Here is a 23,038-nt window from a genome sequence, read left to right as displayed (position 1 = left end):
TGTGACTTTTCTCCCAGTTCATTTCATGTTTATATTAGTTAGGCTTTTGAGCTCTCTCCACTCACATGAAAATACCACTCTCATTTACTGATGTCGTCTTAACCAAATTATTTTTAAATTTGGTGCTTCATTTTCTCTGGCTTGTGTGCCATCTGCAGCATGTTTTCTGAAACACTGTACTGTCTTCAAAGTTCAGAGTGAGAAAGAAACCTTGATTTTCAATAGATGAAAAAAAGCTTTCCTTTTCCTTGGGGGATGAAGTATAGAAGCTAGTAAGCTGGATGCTTTAATGTGAAGTTATTATCTGTGCTTCTGATTCCTTCTCTCACTTGAAGAGAAAGAATGTTGACCATCAAAATTGTACTTGGGAAATGGTGAAGACTCAGAATTCTGTTTCATAACTGAACTTGGTGACATCTCATACCATATTGAGTGAGTTGAACATTGGTGGCAGAAGAAGGCAGTAAATTAGGAAAAGAGATTGTCTGGTGATGACAGTCCACCTTGTGCATCTAGAGGAAGCTTCATCAGGAAGAGAAGAGGTGATTGCAAAAGACTTGCAGGGACTTCTGTCTCTGAAAGACTACCTAAAAGAATAATGGAAGAGATAAGGGTAGAAAATGAAGCAAGTAGAAGCTGAACAGATACAGTCAAATTCAGATCTCAGAAAAAAAATCATACTGTCTCAGGCTCTTAATCAGATAGAAGTGGTTATTCAATAAACTGGCTGCTATCAGATTGGAGCAAATAGCTGACAAGGAAAGGCCTACAGTATTTAAGAGGTCCATAATCCTGGTGTGCACAGGAACATGGTCATTTGTGCAAAGTGATGGAACAGGGCAGAGATGTGCTGCCTTTCTGCAGTTTCTTCCATTTAAAGTCAACTTCTTGTTCCTGAATATGCAGAGATGCTGTTCCATGTTAAAAAAAGAGAAGATGTCATTCTGAAAACCACTGTTTAATTATCCATGTAATTAAAAGCATCCATACTGAGCACTTGAAAAAAAATGCCACATGAGATTTTTCTGAAATGTAAGTTAGATTTATAACTGTAGGCTATGTTTTTGATTATGAAAACTTAATTAAATTAAGTGATGACATCATCTAAATAGATCAAAAGCTCCATAATAAATGAAGTTGTTATATGTACAAGGAAGTCAGTATGCCATTAGTTTTTTCTGTAGTTTTCTCAGTGTCATATATAAAACATCTGACCTGATAATTTTAACAAAATGGCATATCTCTTAATCTTTCAAGATGTAGATGTCAAGCTAGGTATTTAGTTATTTGTTTATAAATGTGTAAAATACTAAAGATTCAGCAGTGGAACATAAGAATTTAAAATTGTTTCTGCTACAGTAGAACTACTGTTTTCCTGTTGAGAAGCTGTAACTCTTAAACGGTTTGATAAAGTAATAAAAGACTGTAACTACAACTAATGATTAAACACTGAAAAATTTGTGTGATGCTACATCCTACTAAGTACTTTGTTGTGTTTATTTATGTGTTATTATTATCTTTTTTACACAATAACCTCTCTTGGCTGACCACTGCATGCAGATAGTCGGAAGTAAAGTTCCGGTGAGTATGAACATGATAGTTTTGTTTTTTCTTATGAATACACTTCCATTTTTAGAGATTAGGCTGGAATATTTTTGAGTTTTAAATCCAAGATAAAAGTTCAGTGGGCATAACTGAATCCTTGTTTTATCAAAATAATTATCAACTATATCAATCATGTTTATCTTACCAGTATATGATCATTGATTGCACTTTTGAGGGATCCGTTTTTAAGTTTTCAGGAATCTATTTCCAAGTACTTCAGACTCACAGAGAACTCATCTGTTCATTGTGAGCAACAAATATAATTTAGGCTTGTCTCACTTTTTATTGAAGGCAAACACTCAAAACTTAGAGTATTTGGCTTACTTCTGTATAGACATGGATTTTTTTCATGTCCTAATTGTTAGTATTCATAGTCTGTCATGGAAATGTCAGCTGCTAGATACCAGTGTGAGAATAAGATTAATATAGAGGATTCAGAAGGTCAACTAATAGGCATAAGGTGAGATTGCTCACAGCATAAATTTTCTCTTAAGTGCTCAGCTACATTTTACATTGTCGTGGTTTAATTTAGTGTTTTTGTTTTTTTTTTTCTTTTTAAACAAGTATTTGGGACTCAATTCATTGAGCAAATCGACAAATTCAAATTCAGCAATTTTTTGTTTTCTTGGAAAAAGGATTTTGGGGGGAATAATTACATATACATTTTAAATGATGGCTGAAAGCAAAGATGTTCTTTTTAATTATGGATGGACTTTATTTTTGATTGCAGCCAAAACAGGCTTTTTAGGTACTGCAAGGTTTTCTACTTGGGTCATATTCAGTACTTGTATTTTGTAGTAAGAATAAAAAAGAACAACCTGTGATTTAAAACTGTCTAATCATTAACTCAGATATACTTAAATATCTAAGGATATAGTGCATAGGGATAAAGAAATTGCTGTTGGCTTTGTTTTATTCAGAGTGATATTTAAACAGACTTTTCTGTCTGTATTCACCAGTACTTTTTAGTTTTGTACACAGTACTGGTTCTTATGCTGACTGAGAAAATACATAAGCACAATGACGGTGTTTAAAGGTATTTGATTTCTGAGGGGACAAATTATTAATTCTCCAGTTCAGTGCGTTAAAACCAGTTTTGAATAATTCCTGCTGCTATGTAATTTCCTTATACGAATTAATCTGAACAGCTGCTTTGTGAAGAGATGATTTTATAAAGGAAACTGGTGTATGCAGAATGGGTAGTGGAGAAACTCTATACCTGTTTTCTTCCCCATGCCTTTTAATTCAGGGTCTGCTGGAGAGCAAGAATAGTTATGCATGACAAGCATGTGTTTGCACAGGTAACTTGTAAAATAGTCAAATAAGAAATACTGCTCTTAGAGTATGGCTTCTGTATATTATTGCTTAAAGAATGCATGCATCATGGTGTGCTGCTTCTCAGTATATGTTGTCATAGGATTCATCCTTTGGGAGTTGTTTGCATCTGCTGGCGTATGTAGCTATTTTCCTGAAGAGTTACGGGTTTACTGTGGTTAGAGAGGAGAAGAATTTTGGGCTGTTGATGCTAGTACTGTTGGGTTGTAGTGACAATTGCAGAGAAGAGGTTTGCCTGTTAATGAGGAGTTTAGAGCTTTAACTTACTTCAGTTTTACTTGAGATCTCAAGCACTGGTGTCCACTTGTCATTTTAGCTGCCTGCTAAGTAACCTTTCCTTGCTTTTATAGACAGTGATAATTGCATTGAAATGGCAGCTGTGCATCCTCTGTTATATCTGTAAGTCATTAATGTAGATGGCTGAAGTAGGATTAGCTTGTTAGTTCTGTTTTTAATGGGTTGAATTAATGTGTTTGGCAAATACCCACAGGGTGAAGTGGATATGAACTGTGTAAACTTCCAATTTCTAGGTCAGGAGCTGATAGTGTTTCCTCATAGCTTGAACAAGGATACTGCTTTTCCAAGTCAAATGTGTGACAACTAGAGTATGTGGTTTAAAAATATAACTGAAAACACTTTTATTGCTTTCCTAAAAACAAATAAACCAACCACACCCACCTCCCCAAACAACTTGTCTTATCTGACTTTGTTTTTATACTCTAATTAAAATATAGTGGTTTCTTTGCTTGAGATAGAAACAGAATTGCATTAATAGAGAGTATGAAAAAACTCTGCAGTTAGTCATTGGCGAGGGGGAAAGTGTAAGTTATTACTTCCACTTTGTTAGTAATTATGCTGGTACCAGTTACTTGTTTCTGTCTAAAGAGTGATTTATTTACTAAATTATGGATCAGGTGTAGTGAATTGGATAGAAGCAACCACCAATGATACTGTGAGATTTCTATTCAATGTACTGGCTGCCAACATCCTCACTGAAATAAACACTGTCTCATGGAAGCAATATACTTATAACTTCTTCAGCTGAACCCAGCTTTAGCTTGAGTCCTGATGAGGTCTGAATTGTGCCTCAGAGAGGAGTAGTTTGTGCAGGTTCTTCTGATCTTGTATTTTAACTGTTATAGCCCATCCATTTGGTTCGGTTGTGTTCCACAGTTCTTTACCACCAAGTAGATAGAATATCTTCTTATTTCCCCATGGAGGGCAAAATGCTTTTGCTTTCCCATTTTGTTAGATAATGGTTCTCAAGCTTGTTTACAGGCTTCTGGTGGCACATGTGAGTAGTGTATAAAGCTGGACATTTGCTAAGTCCTGGGTGAGGAATTTCTTTGTCTAGCTAACAACTTTGAAGTCCTCTGGAGTCAGAGAAACTGAAATAGGCATCTCTAAAATATTTAATTGTTGCCTGGTTTTCTAAATATTTAAAAAAAAAAAGTTTGTGTAGAAAGAAAACTGTGCTTAAGTTTATTTTTCACTATATCCTGCACTGTAAAGTATTTGTCCTGTCTCTCGGTCATTATTGTTCCTTAAACCCTGAAATGTGTCCTACATGCAAATTTGAATTGATTAATCTACCCCCTTCATGGGAAAGCAAACTAGGTTTTCTTTTATATACTTCTTGTGAGTATATAAACTCCTTTTCCAGGAGTTCCCTTAAGCTTAGTTTTTCCCTAAACTTTGCTTCTAACTTCCTTAGAGAAGGATTTTTAAATGTGTGGTCCAGGCTTTCATTTCAGTTGTCATGAATGAGTAATTCTGTGCCTTAATTGTAACACTGTGAAGGTGACTGGTCATGAAGTAATTTCTAAGATTTTTGATTTTATGCATTGATTTAATTTCTGAAAGTTCTGGTGTGGGACCTAACCCTCTGAGTTTTTTGTACTTCGCTTTTGTCTTTTCGTCTTTATTAGATGCTCTCACATAAAGCATATCTTTCACAGAGACTTTGTGCTTCAAAGTAAATGAGAAATGTATATATTAAAACCGGATCCATGTAAAGGCATAGCATTACTTAAAAGTAGTATTCCAGTTAAACTCTCTTTGAATAGGGAAATAAAAGAAATAGCACCTGGTTGTAGCACTCCAATTAGCGTGGGCAGACAGTAAGAGTGGATTGAGACTGAAAAGTTGCTTGTAGAAAATAACAGAAAGTAATCCTTGTAAGCTGAGAATTCTCTAGCATGAACTGGAGTATTTGGGTGAAAGGTTTTGGGAATAGATTTTCATAAGCCATCTTCAGTGATCATTTGTTTTTAAGAGGGGGGAAAAAAGGAAGAGGAGATGCTACATAACTACATATTGCTATGTAGTTAAAGGTGCTTAGACATAGAAACAAGAAGAAGTGTGTCTGTCATGTAAGGCATGGTGAGGTTTAGGAGATCATGCTGCCCATTCCTCTGACTTTTAACCTATTTTAAGTGTTTTTGAGGGAGTCATAGGTCTTCTGAAAATGAGGGGCTAGACAGAGGGCCTCACGAAGTCCTCGATGAGGCAGCAAGAGCACACCTTTGTTTGAATATGAAAGAAAATGTAGCAAAGACCTTAAAGGCCTCATCTGAACAGGAATCTCCTTTGGAGCTTGCAGCAGACTACAGGGGAAGGGCTAACCACAGGAAATAATCTTTTTGGAAAAAACCCCGAAAAACATCTTGCATTCTAGAGTGCTTTTCAGGGGCTGGCTTAACATGTAATGGCTTTTGAAGTTGCAGTTACCTCATCTCTTTATATATTTTGTGGCTTACAGCAGTGCTTCTGTTCTCTTCTTTTACTCTGAGGGTTTGGGGAATGGCTGTTGTCTGAAATGACAAAAACTGTATGTATGTGTGTGTGTATGTGTGTGTATATATATATATATATAAAAATTTTTTTGTTTCCATCCAATGGAATGAATGGCATAAAGCTGTTCCTGTTTTCTAGTTCTTTACCTTAGGGTCTTTCAGAGTGATGACTTTTCTAAACCATGATGATTTTTCATATGTAGGGCTAATACACTTGTCTGATTTAAAGTCAGTTCCTACTCTTATAAAGATAACCTCCACCCATTTATTTCTTTTTCTTTTGGTGGAAGAGCATCTCTTTGTTTAGAAGGTTGATAGTGACAGATTGTAGATCCTTTATATCCTATTTACTCATCTTTGTCTGTCTTGGTCCTTTGATGTATAACTGGCACGCGTTGTCCAGCTAAAGGTGCTATGCATGTCAGCAAGGAACACCTTCAAAGTTGACATAGTCCAGAGAACACTGTTGTCTTAATGCATTCACAATCTGTGTCACATTTTTGTTTTGTTGAGGTGAGGACAAACAATCTGAAAGTATATTGTGAACATTTCCATAGTTCTGTTATATGTATTAATACTGGAATCTATGTAGGTCAAAATCATTAACTGAAATGTAGACAAGTCATTTTGTCATCAGCCATACTTAGTGTCATTTTTGGAAAATGAATGGTAGGAATTTGAATAGAGCAGAAACTTCATAAAAAGTGTAGCTTTTTGAAAGAGAGACAATTAGAAGATTACAGTAGTTGCAGAAGTTCCTGATACAATTAAAACCAAATACATAAATCCTATTCTAGGTCAGGGACTTTTCATATTGCCTTTACAACCATGACACATCTTTATCAGGTTCTCTTCAATAGACCATTTAGAGCTAAGGAGCTTTAGGAACTGCATAGTAATCATAACCACTCTTCTGAGATAAGCCTACTTTTCTGCAACATGTCAGAGCTGTATAAAAGATTAGTTGCACTGCTTGGTAAAATGTTTTGTATATTGTTCATGGTTTTGAATACTACAGTTCTAAAAACTGATTATCAGGTATTTTTAATACTGAAATATGTTGTAGGTAGTTATTCTTCTGTAATGCTGCTTCCACAGGGAGATGAGCTCTTTGTCAAATCTTCCATATGACTCTTTTGTAGCAAACAAGATCCTGTAGAGATCGCTGTTAGTGGCGAAATATGGAATTATGGTGCAGCAAGAAATCATTGAGTCATGCAGCTGCATGATTTTAAAAACATTGATGTAACAGTTGGTGGATACCAGCTCCTTTTCATTTTCAATGGCTTTTCTTCTTCCTGTCTTTTGTAGAAGAACTAATTTGAGAGTCAGGATATGTCTATAGTGATAATGCACAGCTTCTTTAAAACAGAAGACAGGTACAGTGGGAATGATCAGACAAGATTAGTAACAAGTGTGGGGGTTTTTATGTCTCTGTTTATGGTTGTTTCTACTACAGTGTTATGAAGAAGATGTTAAATGAGAGTGTGTAGCAGTTAAATATGTTAATACAACTGGATGATGGAATTAAATTTTTATATCCAAGATGTACTACATGTACTTTACTCAAAGAAGTGAAGAAGATTCCAGAAAAATATTTATCCTTGTGATGCAAAACCTAAACTATTAAACATTTATGACAAAACAGAGTCAAGTCAGGTGTTTTTAAGAGTTGTACAGGGAAAACGGTGATTTTAAAATTCACGCAGAACTGTTGGTCTTGCATGTTATCATCTAAATGCTATTATGACCAATGTCATGTTAAGCAGCATTCTGTCTTCTGTGATAGGGTGGACTGAAAAACAGCAAGCATGAATGCACACTGTCCTCGCAAGAATATATTCATGAATTGCGATCTGGAATTTCAGAGGAAAAGCTTCTTAATTGTCTAGAGTCTTTGAGAGTGTCTCTAACTAGCAATCCAGTCAGGTGAGTAATAATTTCTGCTGTAGTTTTCATCATGCTGGGTTTGCTTAGCAATAAAAAATTGTGGGGCTGTTTTTTTGAAACCAGAGTAATTATGCTAATGCTTACTGGCACGAGGAAGTATTTCTCAGCACACTGGAAAAGGATAAGTGAAGTGTTGGCAACTGTCTGCAATATCTTCTCACCTTTCAGTGGTTCTCAACAACTTATAGTTGTTGGTACTAAGCATTTGTCTTAACGGTTGATCAGGTCTACCTGGGAAGTGAGACTTAAAGCAGCATTTATGAAGAGATGTACAAGCAATATTGGAGACATAACTTTGTAAGTTTTACATTTGATTAAGAAATAGTTAAAAGCATTTTTCTTCCTTTTTCTAGCTGGGTTAACAATTTTGGACATGAAGGTCTTGGACTTCTCTTGGATGTATTGGAAAAGCTTCTGGACAAGAAACAGTAAGGACTTGGATCTTTTGAAGGGAGGGGTGAGGGAGCTTGTGAAGATTGTTTGTGCTTATGTTATTTTCCTCCTCCCTTTCAAGGCAAGAAAGTATTGATAAGAAGAATCAACATAAACTTATCCAGTGCCTCAAAGCATTTATGAACAATAAAGTAAGAAGTATTTTAATTTCAGCTACTTTTAGCATGATTTGGTTTTTGTTGACTTGAAGATCTATGTAGCATGTTGAATCTCAGAAAAGGAAGGAAAGCTTGTATATCGAGTGTCAGCTGACTTTGGAAATGTAGGTCGTAAACTTTGTGTAAGTTTTCATTGAGTCTTGTTTGTTAACCTTCTGAATATGCATTTTGTCTTGGTTTTGTTAAATATAACTGATTTTTGGAAGTAAAATATTTGGCAAACAGGACGATAGTATGGATTTAAGGTAAGTGGATTAGGAAATTAATTGCTTCTGAAGTTGAAAGGAAAATATTTCTTTCTAAATTCTGATTTGAATGCATGCTTGGTTTTGTTAATATAATGTACTTTTCACCTGATTTTAAACTGAGTATGGTTTCATATCCTTTTAGCTACAGTTTTTAAGTTGGTAGGTAGTGGGTAAAGGGTAAAGCTTTGGTCTAGTTTAAGTCGTATCTAACTTGTTTCTAACATGGGTTACTCATGTTCACGAAGTGAGTACTGCTTCTAGAAGCTGATGTGTTAAACTTGTAATTTTGCTTTATTCATAGCAAAATCTAAAGTGTTGTTATAATGATTGATTCCACCCCCCTACCCCCCCTAATAAATATAACTGTGCATTAACATTACTTTTAACTCCTGTTACTCAGTTTAGTAAAATCTTACTTACAGAACAGCCTGTCTGAAGAAGTTGGAAAAGTAAACTTAAATGGTCACATGCTTCCCCACTGCTATTCCTACACTTGATTGTAACTTCAGACAATTAGATATCTGATTTACCAACTATCCTGTAGTTAATGAAAATGAAAAAGAAAAATAATGCTACTTTAAAATAAATGCCAGGGTGTAAGTTTTTTGATTTAGCTGTACAAAAAGTGAAATAGAATATAAAATAAATAAAAGATAGTTGTTTAAAAAAAGAATTTCAATGTCTAATGGTCATTTGTGTGGAAAATGTTATTTTGACTTGCCAGGAGCTGTTACAATTACAGGAAAAAAAAAAGGAATGAATTTTTCATACTGTTAAGGTGTTTCAGATATAGATAGAAAATAAAAACTGGTTTGATTTTTGGTAGATACCTGATTTTACAAAATAAGTTATCTTCCTTATGAGCTCACTCACTTCCTTAGGAGAAAGCCTCAAATGTAAGACTCGGAAGACTGACTTGTGTCCCCAAGCGATAATAGCCAGAAGGTTTTAGTTGAGTGTTGCCAAGCTTCATATGGGGGAGAGGGGGTATGAGGATTCCTAAGGATCTGAAGCCCAAAGATGATGATGAGTATTCGAGGCAATTACAATCTTTTCACAGTAAGTTTTTTGTTTCTTTAAGTATGGATTGCACAGGATTCTAGGAGATGAAAGAAGTCTCTTGCTGTTATCAAGAGCAATTGATCCAAAGCAGCCACACATGATGACCGAAACAGTGAAAATACTTTCTGCTCTCTGCATTGTTGGAGAGGATAATATGTAAGTAAAATATGGAAATAAAAAGGTTTTTTTGAATGCTTGTGAGTTGTCAGTTTGGATACAGGTGAGAAAAGTTGTCAGTTAAACACATGTAACCTGTTAAGTCTTTACTTTCTTAATGTAGTTTAAATGAAAAGAGACTTTCACCTGTTCTGATGCATTAATCCAATATTAAATCAAGACAAAAGTAAGTGAGCAGAGATCTACAAACTGTGGCTTAAATGGAAGGGCTGAAAGGACTATGATTGCTTACTGTAGAGAAGAGAAGACTTCATGAACCATAACTGTTCATAAACGGCTGCTGAAAAAAGAATATTTAAGTTGTGTATGATCAGGAAATGTGAACTATTATTTGCCACAAGGAAAGCTGTCAGTTTTAATGACGATTTAGAAAAATGTGTGTTAGCATGGGGTACTACTGAGCCTATTATTGTGGGGAGGATTGAGATTGGGATGTCTCCCCTGAGGATGGGAGATGAATTTATAGCTGAAAATTACTGATTTGACACCACATGTGAAGGTTTTTCATTAGTTTAGATGATAATATTAATAATATAGATATAAATATATTTATGGATTTTATTAAAATATCACCTCTACCTAACCATAACAAATTTGACAGGGGCAAAAAGTTTACATTTATAGCTGAAGTTTTGAATAGTTTAAGTTATGGAGTTATGTAGCACATGTCCATGAGCTTTTTAAAACAAAGAGAATCAGTTGGCAGATGTTTGCTTTGAATTATTGAGTGTCTTAGTTTACTGAAGGTTAAAAATGGCAAACTTCATGTCTTGTATGCAATAAATAGATAAAACCGATCTGATTTCTGAAAAGACAATATATTAGAATTCCCAGATTTCAAACACGTCAGCTAGTACCTAGTGTACAGTCTTGCAAAGGTTGTGGTTTTTTTCTTTTTCCCCTCATTGGTTGTTTCTTAGCTGAATGTCACAATAATTTAGAGATTTATTCAATTTTTTTTTTTAATTCAACATTAATCTTGTAGATATTTTAACATGTGGTTCTTGGTTTATTTTCAACTTTATATAGATAAATGTAGATAAATACATTTAGATTCTCTGTTGGTGCACTGAAGTCTTGAGTTGTGTCAATAGTGGGCTAAGTATCTTTAAAATGAGAAAGTTGATTGTGGTATGCTTTTTGACAATTTACCTCTTTCTTAGTCTGGACAAGCTTTTAGGTGCTATAACAACTGCTGCTGAAAGGCACAATAGGGAACGTTTTTCTCAGATTGTTGAAGGACTGGAAAACCATGAATTCTTACAACTGCAGGTGGGTTTACTTTTTTATAAGCTTATTAATACTTCAGAAATAATCTAAAATACTAGAAGACTGTGTATTATTTAATGATATTTAAATTATTTACCAGTGAAATATTTTAGTGCTATTACTCCAGTGTTCAGTAAAAGAGGAAAAATAAATAGAAACGGCCTGCTGATACTAGATTTTCTGATTAATGGTGTGAAACCAAGAAACTGACTTCCTTGTCCCAAAAATAGGATTAAAAAGTCTTGACCTTAATAAAAAGAGAGTAATTAGAGATATTCCTGTCCTTGGATACCAGATATAATGTTTAGGTAATAAGTCTGTGAAAGCATTGTATTATCTTTGTCACTGCTTAATCTTCTTGACTGGGAATTGTGTGTGGTTTAATGGACCAATAAAAATCCAACTCTCAGTCTGTCCTCTGTGAAGTGTTTAGTTATTGTTACTGGAGCCCTGAGGAAGTTGGAGTTGAAGGAGCTGGAGGCAGTGTTTCCTGTATATCTTTTGCTTTTAGGGAAGAACCATGAAAAAGTACTCCTAAGTAGCATTGCTTTTTTAAACACCCTCTTTCCCCCCAGTCTTCCTGCACCCAAAGTAAACAAAAACTCCTGTACTTGTGGCTTTGAAATGATTCCATCAAAGTGATATATTCGTAAAAGAACAAGTTTGTGTTGTGCTCTTGAAGTGAGTATTTGAGTTGAATTTAGAACCACAATTGGAATGTCTTAACTGAGCACACACTTTCAAGTATCTTACTGTTTGAAGTACCTGCGACAGGAGCATACTTAAAGCATTATTCACCTTTTTGTAATATTACTGAATGAAGAAATAGATAAGCAAAGGTCTTCTTAATATAGTTAGGTATTTTGAAGGGTGTTTTTGTAATGAAATTTTCTGGGAACTGCAGTCAAAAGTTTTATTTGGCTATGAAGGATTTTGGTAATGTCATCATTCTCCTGGGTAATAACAACTTAAGTTAAATTCTAGCCTATCTCTGGTAAATTGAATGATTGACCTTTTTTTGAAAAATTCATGGCACAAGGACAGTGATAATTCATTAATAATTTAGTAATATGAGAAGTAAATTGAGTGGGAGTAAAACTGCTAGTTTTAGATATTTAAAGCTCAATGTTGTTGAACATAGCTGTCCTCTAACACAGCCATTCTCTTACATTAAACAGAAATAATTTCTCCCATTGCTAAGATTTCTTCTGTTGCTAAGAAATCTGTAAGATATACATGCAGCTGTCTTACTACTGCTGGGACTTTGGCAGCAGTATATGCAGCCTTTTAAGTATTCAGATATGTAGTAACTATGACAGATGTTGATTGGGTGTGTCCATTTTTGGCAGGGTACCTTTGGAGATTAGTAGTGTGCAGCAGGATATAGTTGCTACTTTTGTCAACAAGAACTGTCCGTTCCTTGGTGTGTGTTTGACATCTGCCCTTCATCAGCCGCTGGTGCATCTCTAGGGATAATCTAGTGACTTCAAAAAATTATTTTTATAAAATAATAAAAAAAAGTCTTCTGTGCCAGTGATCTTTACTGAGTCATGTCCTATGTCACATGTTCATTGCTGCTTATGTGTCGGTGGATAGAATTTATTGATCTCTGTGTACACCTGAATAGCCCAAGAGTTTTGGTTGCTATTAGAATGCAAACTTTTTAAAATTGCTTTTTTTAGTAACTGCAAGTGTTTGCATAGGGACCAAGTGGCTGAATATCCTACTAGAGGATGACTTTGACTTATTTCCTTCTTATAATACAGTATTTATTGTCAAATTTTGTATTGCTAAGGTACTATGGCTGAAAGATAAGGAAAAGTAGAATGCAAGCAGGGCAGGTATACCTACATGGAAGGGATACCTTCTCCATTATTAGATCATATATATGTCAGCTATAGTGGTCTTAATGCTATGTTTACCATCAGTAGTTCTTGTTTCAGAGCTGATAAGTTACTGATGTTCAATAAGTTTCTATAAATTACATTCTAATCTTAATAATGCTATCACAGAAGAATTAATTTTGAAGTTGTTTCCTACTTTATGACCTTGTTGATTTAAAACAAACAAAAACTACCACACAACATTCCTGCCCCCCGCTCCCCAAAACCTCACTTGTATGTCAGTAAAGGTACAATTGCAAGACTCATTAACTTGTTTCTGACAAAATCATTCTTTACTTGTAATGTATTAGTACAAGCCATTAAGTCAGAGTCTCTTCTGGCAAAAGCAATCATAGCAGATGGCACCTCTTCTCTCTATTAATTTCAGATTGGACATGTACTTTGGCTTGTTAAGTCATGTCATAGTAGTAAAATAACAAGAATCGTTCAAGCGAGCATGATGATACTACATTATTGGAAGATGCAGCTATATAAAGGGAGTGCCTTTGAAAGAGTGTTTTAATAGAAATTTAAGACTCCATAAGGTGTTCCATTCAAACTAAATAATGAATGTAATTAAAACAGGAAGGGTGCTTTTATCTGACTTTTTTCTCTGCAGCTATTGGTTTTTATTTATGTAATTTTTCTACTCTAATACTACTTCTGTTTGCAGTTAACATCTTTTACCAAACTTGGTATTTCCCTGGAGTCCCATTTTAGTCTCTTAACGTGTATGAGCACCTTTGGCATTGTGCTATTGTCTACCTGTTTTAAAGTAAATCAATTAAAGTGCACAGCTGTTCAATTAAAGCATTAGTCAGTATCCTGAGACTTCAGACATTTTGCAAAAGTGCTGTGCAGGAGTAGCAAAGACACCTGGTGAGGTGAATTATTTTATGTATGGGTGTCTTTGTGGGTTTTTTTTTTTGTTGTTATTTTTGGGTGATTTTTGTGTTTGTTTTTTTTGTTTGTTTGTTTTTAAATCTGATTACTATAAAACCAGGTTGTTTTCAAATTGGCAAAATCTGAGGAGAAAGAGAAGGAGTTGCAGTGTGGAACTGTAGTGTGGGAATTACTTTCTGAAATAATGTATGATCCTTTATGTGATATAATTTTCACATAGCAGAAGCACTCACAATATGAAAACAGAAGAGTATTTGATATTGCTTAAACTAAGCAAGGTCAGGTGTGGCATGTGTGCCGCATAATAAATAATATCCATCTCTTGACATTTGGTTTTATAATTAAACTGAAATATTCAAAGACAGTATTTATTTTCACATGCTAAAAGTTTTTGCTTGTATTTCCAATAATAGGTAGCATGTATGCAGCTCATCAATGCCCTTGTTACATCTCCAGAAGATCTTGATTTCAGGATACACTTGAGAAATGAGTTTTTACGTTGTGGCCTGAAGAAAATATTGCCTGTAAGTCATTTGTACATAGGAATTGATCACAGTTAACTGTTTGTGATTGTTGAAGACAACCAAATTGTTTTACTGAGACTAGCTGATGTGAAAGATTGGGGGTGGGGAAGGTCAGACCTGGAAAGGACTAGCAATCCAAATCTGCTTTCGTTCTGCATAGCAGCAAATTTAGGTTTTCATTAGCTATGTAGACCAGAATGGTAGTTGAAACAAGTCAATATATTAGGAATTAAATTAGGGTAGTCAAATTTAGTATAATGAGCTCAAAGCACATGTGGTGAATGGGAGTCTGGCTGTGGAACCAATTTTGAATTGACTTTCTTTGTATATGCTGTTCCTGTTGTTTTCTGTGAAATCTATTTTTCTTTAATCTACATTCTGAAAATGCATTTGGAGTTTTTAAGGAAAAATCAGATCGACTCCTTCATTCTCTTTGAGACTGCATGTCTTCATGCAGCTGCACGGAAGTATGCCTTTATGGGTAGTTGTGTATAAATATTTGTGACTTAGGGGTAGATTTATAGCTCTTAACCAAAAAACCATTCTGATGGTTCCGATGATCAAGAATATGTATAAGCTACTCAGCAGTTTCTCACTAAAGCTGAAAGAGTACCTGCTTATATTTGTCTGAAACAGAATTTATACTGCTATAACTGTTAAGATACGAAGTTTTGAATCATCAACATTTCTCAGAAATAAAAACCTTCAGCTTATAGCACATTGAGATTTGAAACTGTTGCTGGTGTATGTATGTTAATTTTTCTTAGGGTAGGTATTTAGGTTTTTAGATCATGTAGATACATTAATGTGATCTGCTGTCTTTATTTGCTGTAGAACATCTGAAGCCCTGAAGAACTTTTAATTTTTTCGTAATCTACTGAAAGTTAGTTTACACAATCAATAATGCTTAAAAACCTTAAGAGTTGGGGGTGGGTTAGGTGGCAAATAAACTGAATTGTAATAAATCATGATAGAAAACTTCATGGACTGTACTGCCATACAGATATATGAGTTCAAAAGCAATTAATATTCAGTGATGATAATCTTTCCTAAAAAGCTACGGTGTTGAAATTCTGTCTCTAGTAAGTTTAATTAATATTTCATGTAAGCTGTAATATCAACTAAAATAGTCAATGCTATCTTGCGGTTTGTTTATTTGTAACGTATTAGTTACAAGATATGCATTGAGCTCAGATCATTAATTCTGCAGTGAATGAATGTCCAACGTAGAGGAGGCTTTTTTTTGCATTAGAAAGCAACTTTCTTAATGATAGAGAGAAGACTTCACGCTTATATCTGTGCTTAGGGGTAAATTTTCAAGAAATTTATGAACGAGGGTTTCTTGAACAAAAAACAATCAGGAGGAGGATCCATATTACTTTCTCTTAATCTGTCCAGATTCACAGTAGCCTTCTCTGGTTTTCAAACATTAGAATGAGTTTCTACTTTTTTTGGGGAACTACACAGTTGCTATTCAGTTTGTGCATATCCAGTTATGACAATTTTAGGCCAATTTTCATTTAAAGCATGGAGTGCATTCACACTAATAGCTTTTGAGCTAGTTTCCTTTTTTTGTGCTTTGCCTAGTAGGAAGCTAAACTTGGTTCTTAAGTGTATGAGTGAAATTGCTAGTATTTCTTACAAGAACAACAAAATTTTCCCTGCTCCAAGTATTAATTTTTCTTTTTTTTTTCTCTTGTAAGTTTTTCTCAATGTACTATGGTTGTTTTTATGCTAAGTTCTAGATTAACTTAATAACAGAAGTTGTAAGCATATCTTTACGCCTCTTTAGGCTTCTTAAGTTCACTTTCATTAATGTTTTGAAATATCCTTAGGCTATTTTTTTAAAGAAACTGACATTAACAAGCATAAACTGATGACTCTGTCCCATTAAGAGAACTCAACTCAATTAGAAGGCTTCATATTTGTTCTGTAGCCCGTACCTGCTATGTTTGCTGATGTTTTGCCTTAATTTTTCATGGCTGTGCAATTATAATAAAAAAACCCCAGGCACTGAGTTACAGCTTAGTCCTCTTCCAAAGGTTAATGTCTCATATTTTGTCATTATGTAATCTTAGAAGGGGGGGAAATTCTTGCTTTAAAAAAGGGAAAATTAAGTTATGCTATGCTTTGAAAAATAGGGCTTGAAAGATAAGGATAATGAAGAGCTTGATATTCAGCTGAAAGTGTTTGATGAGAACAAAGAAGATGACTTAATTGAACTGTCACATCGTCTCAATGATATCAGAGCTGAAATGGAATATCCTTTATAGAAATGGTGTTATATCTTGTTGCATCGTTTAATAACTTTATTAAACATAAGTTAGAAAGCTCTATGTGCAGTTTATTTGTCATAGTTGCATATCTTGTCAGGGACTTTCTCAAGCAGATATCTTTGTTAAAAACTTATTTAGAAAATTAGTACTTAAATTGCATGTAAAATATAAGTCATTTGGAGCAGAATTTTTCATAAATCACATTTACTAAGCTAAACTCTGGCTTGTAATACATGAAGTTACAAAATTACACCGATAGAAGATTATAAGTTTGAAGAAAAAGGAGTTTTGATAACTAAGTTGGAACAACATTTCTAGTAAGTTCTGAGGCACTTAAGATTCATGCCTTCTCTATTTATGAAAAAGCAGTAAATTTAAAGTTACCTAAGTTCAGAATGATTGCTTGCAGTTTTTAAATGAGCAGTAGCTGGTACTTAAGAAGCAGAGGAAGGTGGATGCAACCAATGAGAAGAATATAAAATCACTAACAATAACGTTGTTGCATTACAGAACAGGTAATGACAGGTAATATTCTTATTTAAGAAATTAAAATGATTGACTAGTGTGTTTTTGCCAATAGCCTGGCTTACTTCAGAATGAAAATGAAAGCTTTATGTGAAATATTTTTACAGGATTCTATGATAATAAGTATGTAGTATAGTTTTTCTGAGTAGTAATGAAACATGTCTTAATTGTTAAGCAGGAGGTGGTTTCTGTGGACAGTCTTAGTGGAAAAAGGATATTTACTAATAAGGATAGTAGTTCAGAGTGTTAAAAGGTTTTACTTGAACAATATGAACAACATCTAGGGAACTGGGTGTGGGCGGTGTTTTGTGTTGGGGTGGTTTTTTGTTTGTTTTTTTTTTGTTTGTTTGTTTTTTTGTTTTGTTTGTTTGGGTGTGGGATGTGGGGTTTTTTTGGTTTGGGGTTGGTTTTTTTTTTTTTTTTTTTTTTTAAGTCCTTGTATTTCCTTAACAAAATTTGCACTGATGTGAATGAAGTATTTCATCTGTTGTATAATATGTTGAAAGATACTTCTTCAGAAAATTACTTCTTGTCAATTCTCCAACATTTCCTTCTCATCAGGAGTGATTACTATGTCCGGTAAGTGTCAGGTGTCATGTTTGATTTTTTTTTTTTGGAGGGGTTAGGGAGAAGAATAGAAATCAAGACCCTGGTAAACTGAGTAGCTCATAATTGTTCATGAATAGTTGCTCTGTAACTGTTATGGTTTAACCTCAGCCAGCAGCTAAGCACTGCACAGCTGCTCACTCACTCGCCCCCCCCCCCCCAGTGGGATGCGGGAGAGAATCAGAAGGAAAAAAGTAAAACTCGTGGGTTGAGATAAGAACAGTTTATTAGTTTCTTCTTTTCTGTTCTATTAATGATGATAATAAAATGATGATGATGATGATAATATGACAATAATAATAATAGTAGTAGTAGTATTGGAATATACAAGTGAGGCACAATGCCATTGCTCATCACCTGCTGACCAATGCCCTGTTAGTTTCCTAAGCAGTGATCCCGCCCTGGCCAACTCCCCCCAGTTTATATACTGGGCATGACATCACATGGTAGGGAATACCCCTTTGGCCAGTTTGGGTCAGCTGTCCTGGCTGTGTCCCCTCCCAACTCCTTGTGCCCCTCCAGCCTTCTTCCTGGCTGGGCATGAGAAGCTGAAAAATCCTGGACTTTAGACTAAACACTACTTAGCAACAACTGAAAACATCAGTGTGTTATCAACATTCTTCTCATACTGAACCCAAACCATAACGCTATACCAGCTACTAGGAAGACAATTAACTCTATCCCAGCTCAAACCAGGACAGTAACTGATGTGTTATTTGTTTTTCTGCTCACTGTTAATATTGAAAAGACCTTGTTAAATATAATAATGCTTATTTCAAAGACTTGAACCTTATTCTAACACCCTTATCCCAAAATCTAACTCGTTGAGCACTTTTTCCTTTATTCAAATTTGATAGCTTCATGACTTCAAAGAACTTGAAAGTTAGTTGTATAACTAATAATTGAAAGTACTTCCACAGTGCCTTGTATCTTGTCTTTTCAATGTAAGCTTCTTTTACGTGCACCTCATAGTGTCTTAGCAGTGTCGAAGTACCACATAAAAAATCTTGTTTTAAGAAGTAATTTTTTTGTTGTAAAGGGTTGATAAAAACAATTTATATGCAAGATGATAAAATTAAGTAGTAAAATATAACATGAGAAATCTTCAAATTTTTATATATATATTTTTATTTTAATTGGAAAGTTTGGGATATCATCACTTTAGGTTTGAGGGTTTCCTACTGAGAGCTCAGTGGTATGTGAAATTGAAATGTAATACTTTGCACTGGTAAGAACTAATAATTTTGAGCACAGAATTCTCTAATCTTGGAGGTTCCTGATGTTGTGTAGAGATGTATATCAAGCAATTAAGTTAATAATTAACTCATTTTCTAAGTAATTGAATACTGGTACTGTTGTGAGCGATGGAAGTCACTGTTGAGAATGTGCTAAGTAATTCTTGCAGCATATATTGCAAATAATAAATGTGTTGTTTGTTTAATGGATTATTGTCTGGCAAAGGATAAATGAATAGTGCACAGCATTTTGTGGAGTCTTGCACTTCTTCAGATATCCTTGTGAGAAACTGACAACAGTGCTGTATTAGCCAGAGTACAATTAAGTCCTTTAACTTGATCCTTTTACTGGCAACTGTATAATTCATATATTAGGAGTTAAGATTGCCCCCTTCTCCCTCCCCTCCCCCCCCCATGTTGCATAAATGATTGATCATGTTCTTATTGTCTTGTAAAATATGTTCTTTGTTAGACCTCAGTATTACAAGATAATAGAAGAATGTGTATCACAGATAGTATTGCACTGCAGCGGCACGGACCCGGATTTTAAATGTAGAGGAAGAATGGATGTGGATTTTACTCATCTTATTGGTTTGTATCCTATAAGCAATTTTACCTTGTTTTACTGAAGTGCGTGTTTTTCTTTGTATTCTTCTCTCTAGGCTTAAGTTGACTGAGTGAACTTTTTCAGTTTTCTGGAAATAGGTGTACTTGTGGAGAAGGCCAGAACAAACTCTACAGCCTTTAATAAAATGACACTGATGAAGTTTGCTTCTCCAAATTTGTCTTGTCTTCTATCTGAATACAATAATCTTAATAACCAAAAATTGCTTGTCCGTAATTTCTGTGAATTTCAGGTCTGTTATAAATATCAAAATTTACATTAGCATTAATTGTTAGTCAATATATAATAGTTATATGGTTCATTCTAAGAATATTTTCTGTAATATTTTACAAGTATTTGAGGTTAGTGTAAGGTAAAATAATCAGTTAAAGCATTGAGGGACTGTGGATGTTCATGTCATGTGGGAAAGAAGCAGCTGCATAAATACTATATAATTTTAAATGGCAGTTACCAGCATTTAGAGGTGTCATTTTATGCTTTTCTTAAGATTGGTGGGGTAGACTTTATTCTTGAAATACAGGGACATCTCTAGACTAAATATTTCATAGGGGGAGGTAATTGCTCTCGGAGAACATATTCATTTGGGAAGATGGTTTTTTGGTGATGTGACAAAAGGAGCAAAGAAAGGATGTTGTACAGGTTGACTTTGGTGGGGGTGGCGGGGGGAAAGAAATTGCTTTCTAAAAGGTATCCTCCATATCTAAGAAGTATTTCTGCATTTTTCTATTCACTTACAACTCTAGATGTGTGATCACTTGATCTTATATCACCTTGCCTTCTGTTTCCATTGACCTACTAGTTTTAGGGATAACTGGTTTGTCTCTCCATGCCAGTTCCTACCTATAATAGTTACTTGTGTTTACCTCACTTATAAAATGCTTAAGAGTTCTACTCTGCATGAAAAGTCAATAGAAGTGCTTTGTACCTTTGTTGAGTAAAGAAACCTGTGCTTCACAGTCTGTCCAAATTCTCCTTGCCTATGAAATAATTTTATTGAAATAAGGTACTGCTTGATTTTGGATTCCTAATCTGGAAAGGAGGCTTTCTGATTTGAAACCTCAGAAGTAACTATTACTTCATACTAGTGTAAAAATCCTTTTTTTTTTTAGTTGTGGATTAATGTAAAGGAGAAGGGCATGCAAACTTAGACCTGTCAGAGAACCACTATGAAGATGATCTTTAAGGTCCCTTCCAACCCAGACCATTCTCTGATTCTATATTCCTTGGTCATGTGTCCTCACCACTTTCCTTATATTTACAGATTTTGCTCTTCAAAATAACTCACCAAATGTTTGGTCAGAGCAACCGACTAATTAATTGTATTTTTGGTCTGTTGCTTTTGTTTCATGGGGTCATAGAGTAATCATGGTAGGAAAGCACCTCAGAGCTGTTATACGTTTTACCTGACTTCTGTGTGGTATTTTATTTAAATTCTAGATGCATGTGTAGACAAAGCAAAAGTAGAAGAGAGTGAAAAGAAAGCAGCAGAATTTTCCAGAAAGGTAAGTCCTAATCATCACTATTTTTGAGGTATGGAACAGAAGCCTGACAGGAACATAGTAGGCTTGTTTCACAGTAGGCAGCTGGTGGAAACTGGGAAATAGAGTATCTCACAGGCAGGATGTTCTTTTACATTTAATAGCTCTGCAGGTTTTGGGTTTTTCTGTGTGTGTGCAAGGCTCGGATTCCAGCTTGCTTTGAATTTAGAAGCAGATAAGTAGTATTAGCTGTACATATCCTTCAGTTGTATTCCTCTGCTGTAGACAACATGGGAAGACAAGATGGAAAAATTCCACTTGTCGCTATTCTGTCCTGAAATACTTAGGTATTTAACGAAGTGCAGCTATATGCTTAAAAAAGAAAAATAACAATTGTGGGGGGGAAATATTCATAACTCTCCATCTAGTTTTGGTTTAGAACCTGAAGAAACATATTGAAAAGCAGTGTAATTTAATGTTTGAAAAAGCATCAACTCCTTAGGCACAGAGATGCAAACATTGAAATACTGCTTGATTTCCTTATAACACCCATGATATATTATTACATTATGAGGGAGAGTAATTTATTTCCTTATTATTCACATTTAGGAATCTTGCAGTGAATTTTGGAACCTGTTTTGCTAACAAATTTATTGTTCTGGTCCAGTTCTTTTTTAGAATCATAGAATCATTTAGGTTGGAAAAGAACTTGATGATCTTAAAGTCCAACCATAAACCTAACGCTGCCAAGTCCACCACTAAACCATGTCCCTGAGTGCCACACCTACATGTCTTTTAAATACCTCCAGGGATGGTGACTCAACTACTTCCCCGGGCAGCCTGTTCCAATGCGTGACAACCCTTTTGGTGAAGAAATTCTTCCTAATATCCAGTCTAAACCTCCCCTGGCGCAACCCGAGGCCTTTTCCTCTTGTCCTATCACTTAGATATAGAAATAGAATCATAAAATTTGGAAAAGACCTCTAAGTTCATCAAGTCCAATTTAATAGGAACTTGGTAACTAAGTCCTTTTTCGGTGATGGGCAGTTTTCATTTATTACTAGATACAGGACAGGTTAGACATTTAAAATTATTTCTATAGGAAGAATTCCAGCTCAGTATATTTCTTGTAATAAAATTTTTGGGGGGTGTTTCTAAAGAAATTGATACTTATCCTTCTACTTTATCACTATTGGTGTTTGTGCTGAAAGTATCTTGCTACCATGTGTTTTCTCAAGTTACTTTAATTCCTGTTTCCTAGATTATGTTAATGGCTAATTTGTTAATCTCAGCTCATCACATGCTGCCTAAGGATATGAAATGCTGAATGTACTATATTAGCTGCAGTAATACTGAAGTTCATATACCATGTTGTTGTGTATTAAAAGCATTCAAAATTTTGATGTTTGGTCTGGTCTAAGAAGCCTTTTGCGGACCAAAAGGCAGTACATGTTCTTGAACACAATAATTAAAAATTTCAGATTAAGAGTTGAATGAAGTAATTAGCTTTTCTCTCTTCAGTGTTAAATGTGGATGCATTTTTAATAGGAACTATGGTGTCTGAGCTTTATAGAAAGAAAATTATTATGATGCTTTTCCGGCAGAGTTATTTATCATAATGTACTTTGTTAGTGGCAGTCAACGGGTTCTTACTGGTGATAAGTTGCTTTGTCCTGTGGAAGAATGAATTACAGAAGCTTTCAAAGATGCTAATAATCTCTTAAGCCTAGCGAACAGTAGCAGGAAGAAAATATACAGCAAATTTCTGAAAACCATGCTGTAAACTGGACTTCCATTTTATACGGGGACATCAAGACTGAAGGGATCACTGACTTATTTGGATACCTCCTTTCTTATGTTACTTTATGGATGATACTGCTGAAGCAGCACACATCTCTTCAGATTTAAGCTCACTGCATGACGTGTATACT

General features: G+C 34.8%; 1 protein-coding gene across 8 annotated transcripts in view; it reads left to right on the top strand.

Annotated features, from left to right (window-relative positions):
- Positions 1-23,038, top strand: part of DIAPH2 (diaphanous related formin 2) — a 266,450-nt gene that overhangs the window by 30,439 nt on the left and 212,973 nt on the right. For 6 of the 8 annotated variants that reach the window (XM_069811508.1, XM_069811505.1, XM_069811513.1 and 3 more), the window contains 11 exons: positions 1,561-1,581; positions 7,525-7,664; positions 8,039-8,113; positions 8,200-8,269; positions 9,626-9,762; positions 10,947-11,055; positions 14,252-14,362; positions 16,504-16,622; positions 17,626-17,742; positions 19,477-19,595; positions 21,067-21,131. In XM_069811508.1, coding sequence (XP_069667609.1) covers positions 1,561-1,581; positions 7,525-7,664; positions 8,039-8,113; positions 8,200-8,269; positions 9,626-9,762; positions 10,947-11,055; positions 14,252-14,362; positions 16,504-16,622; positions 17,626-17,742; positions 19,477-19,595; positions 21,067-21,131 — 1,083 coding nt within the window. Of the gene's footprint in view, positions 1-1,560; positions 1,582-7,524; positions 7,665-8,038; positions 8,114-8,199; positions 8,270-9,625; positions 9,763-10,946; positions 11,060-14,251; positions 14,363-16,503; positions 16,623-17,625; positions 17,743-19,476; positions 19,596-21,066; positions 21,132-23,038 lie in introns of all 8 variants that reach the window. The other 2 variants (XM_069811506.1, XM_069811507.1) reach the window with 2 other exon arrangements.

Source organism: Haliaeetus albicilla, chromosome 23 (genome assembly GCF_947461875.1).
Source record: "Haliaeetus albicilla chromosome 23, bHalAlb1.1, whole genome shotgun sequence".
Classification (NCBI taxonomy): Eukaryota; Metazoa; Chordata; class Aves; order Accipitriformes; family Accipitridae; genus Haliaeetus; species Haliaeetus albicilla.
This window is presented reverse-complemented; position numbering and strand designations above follow the sequence as displayed.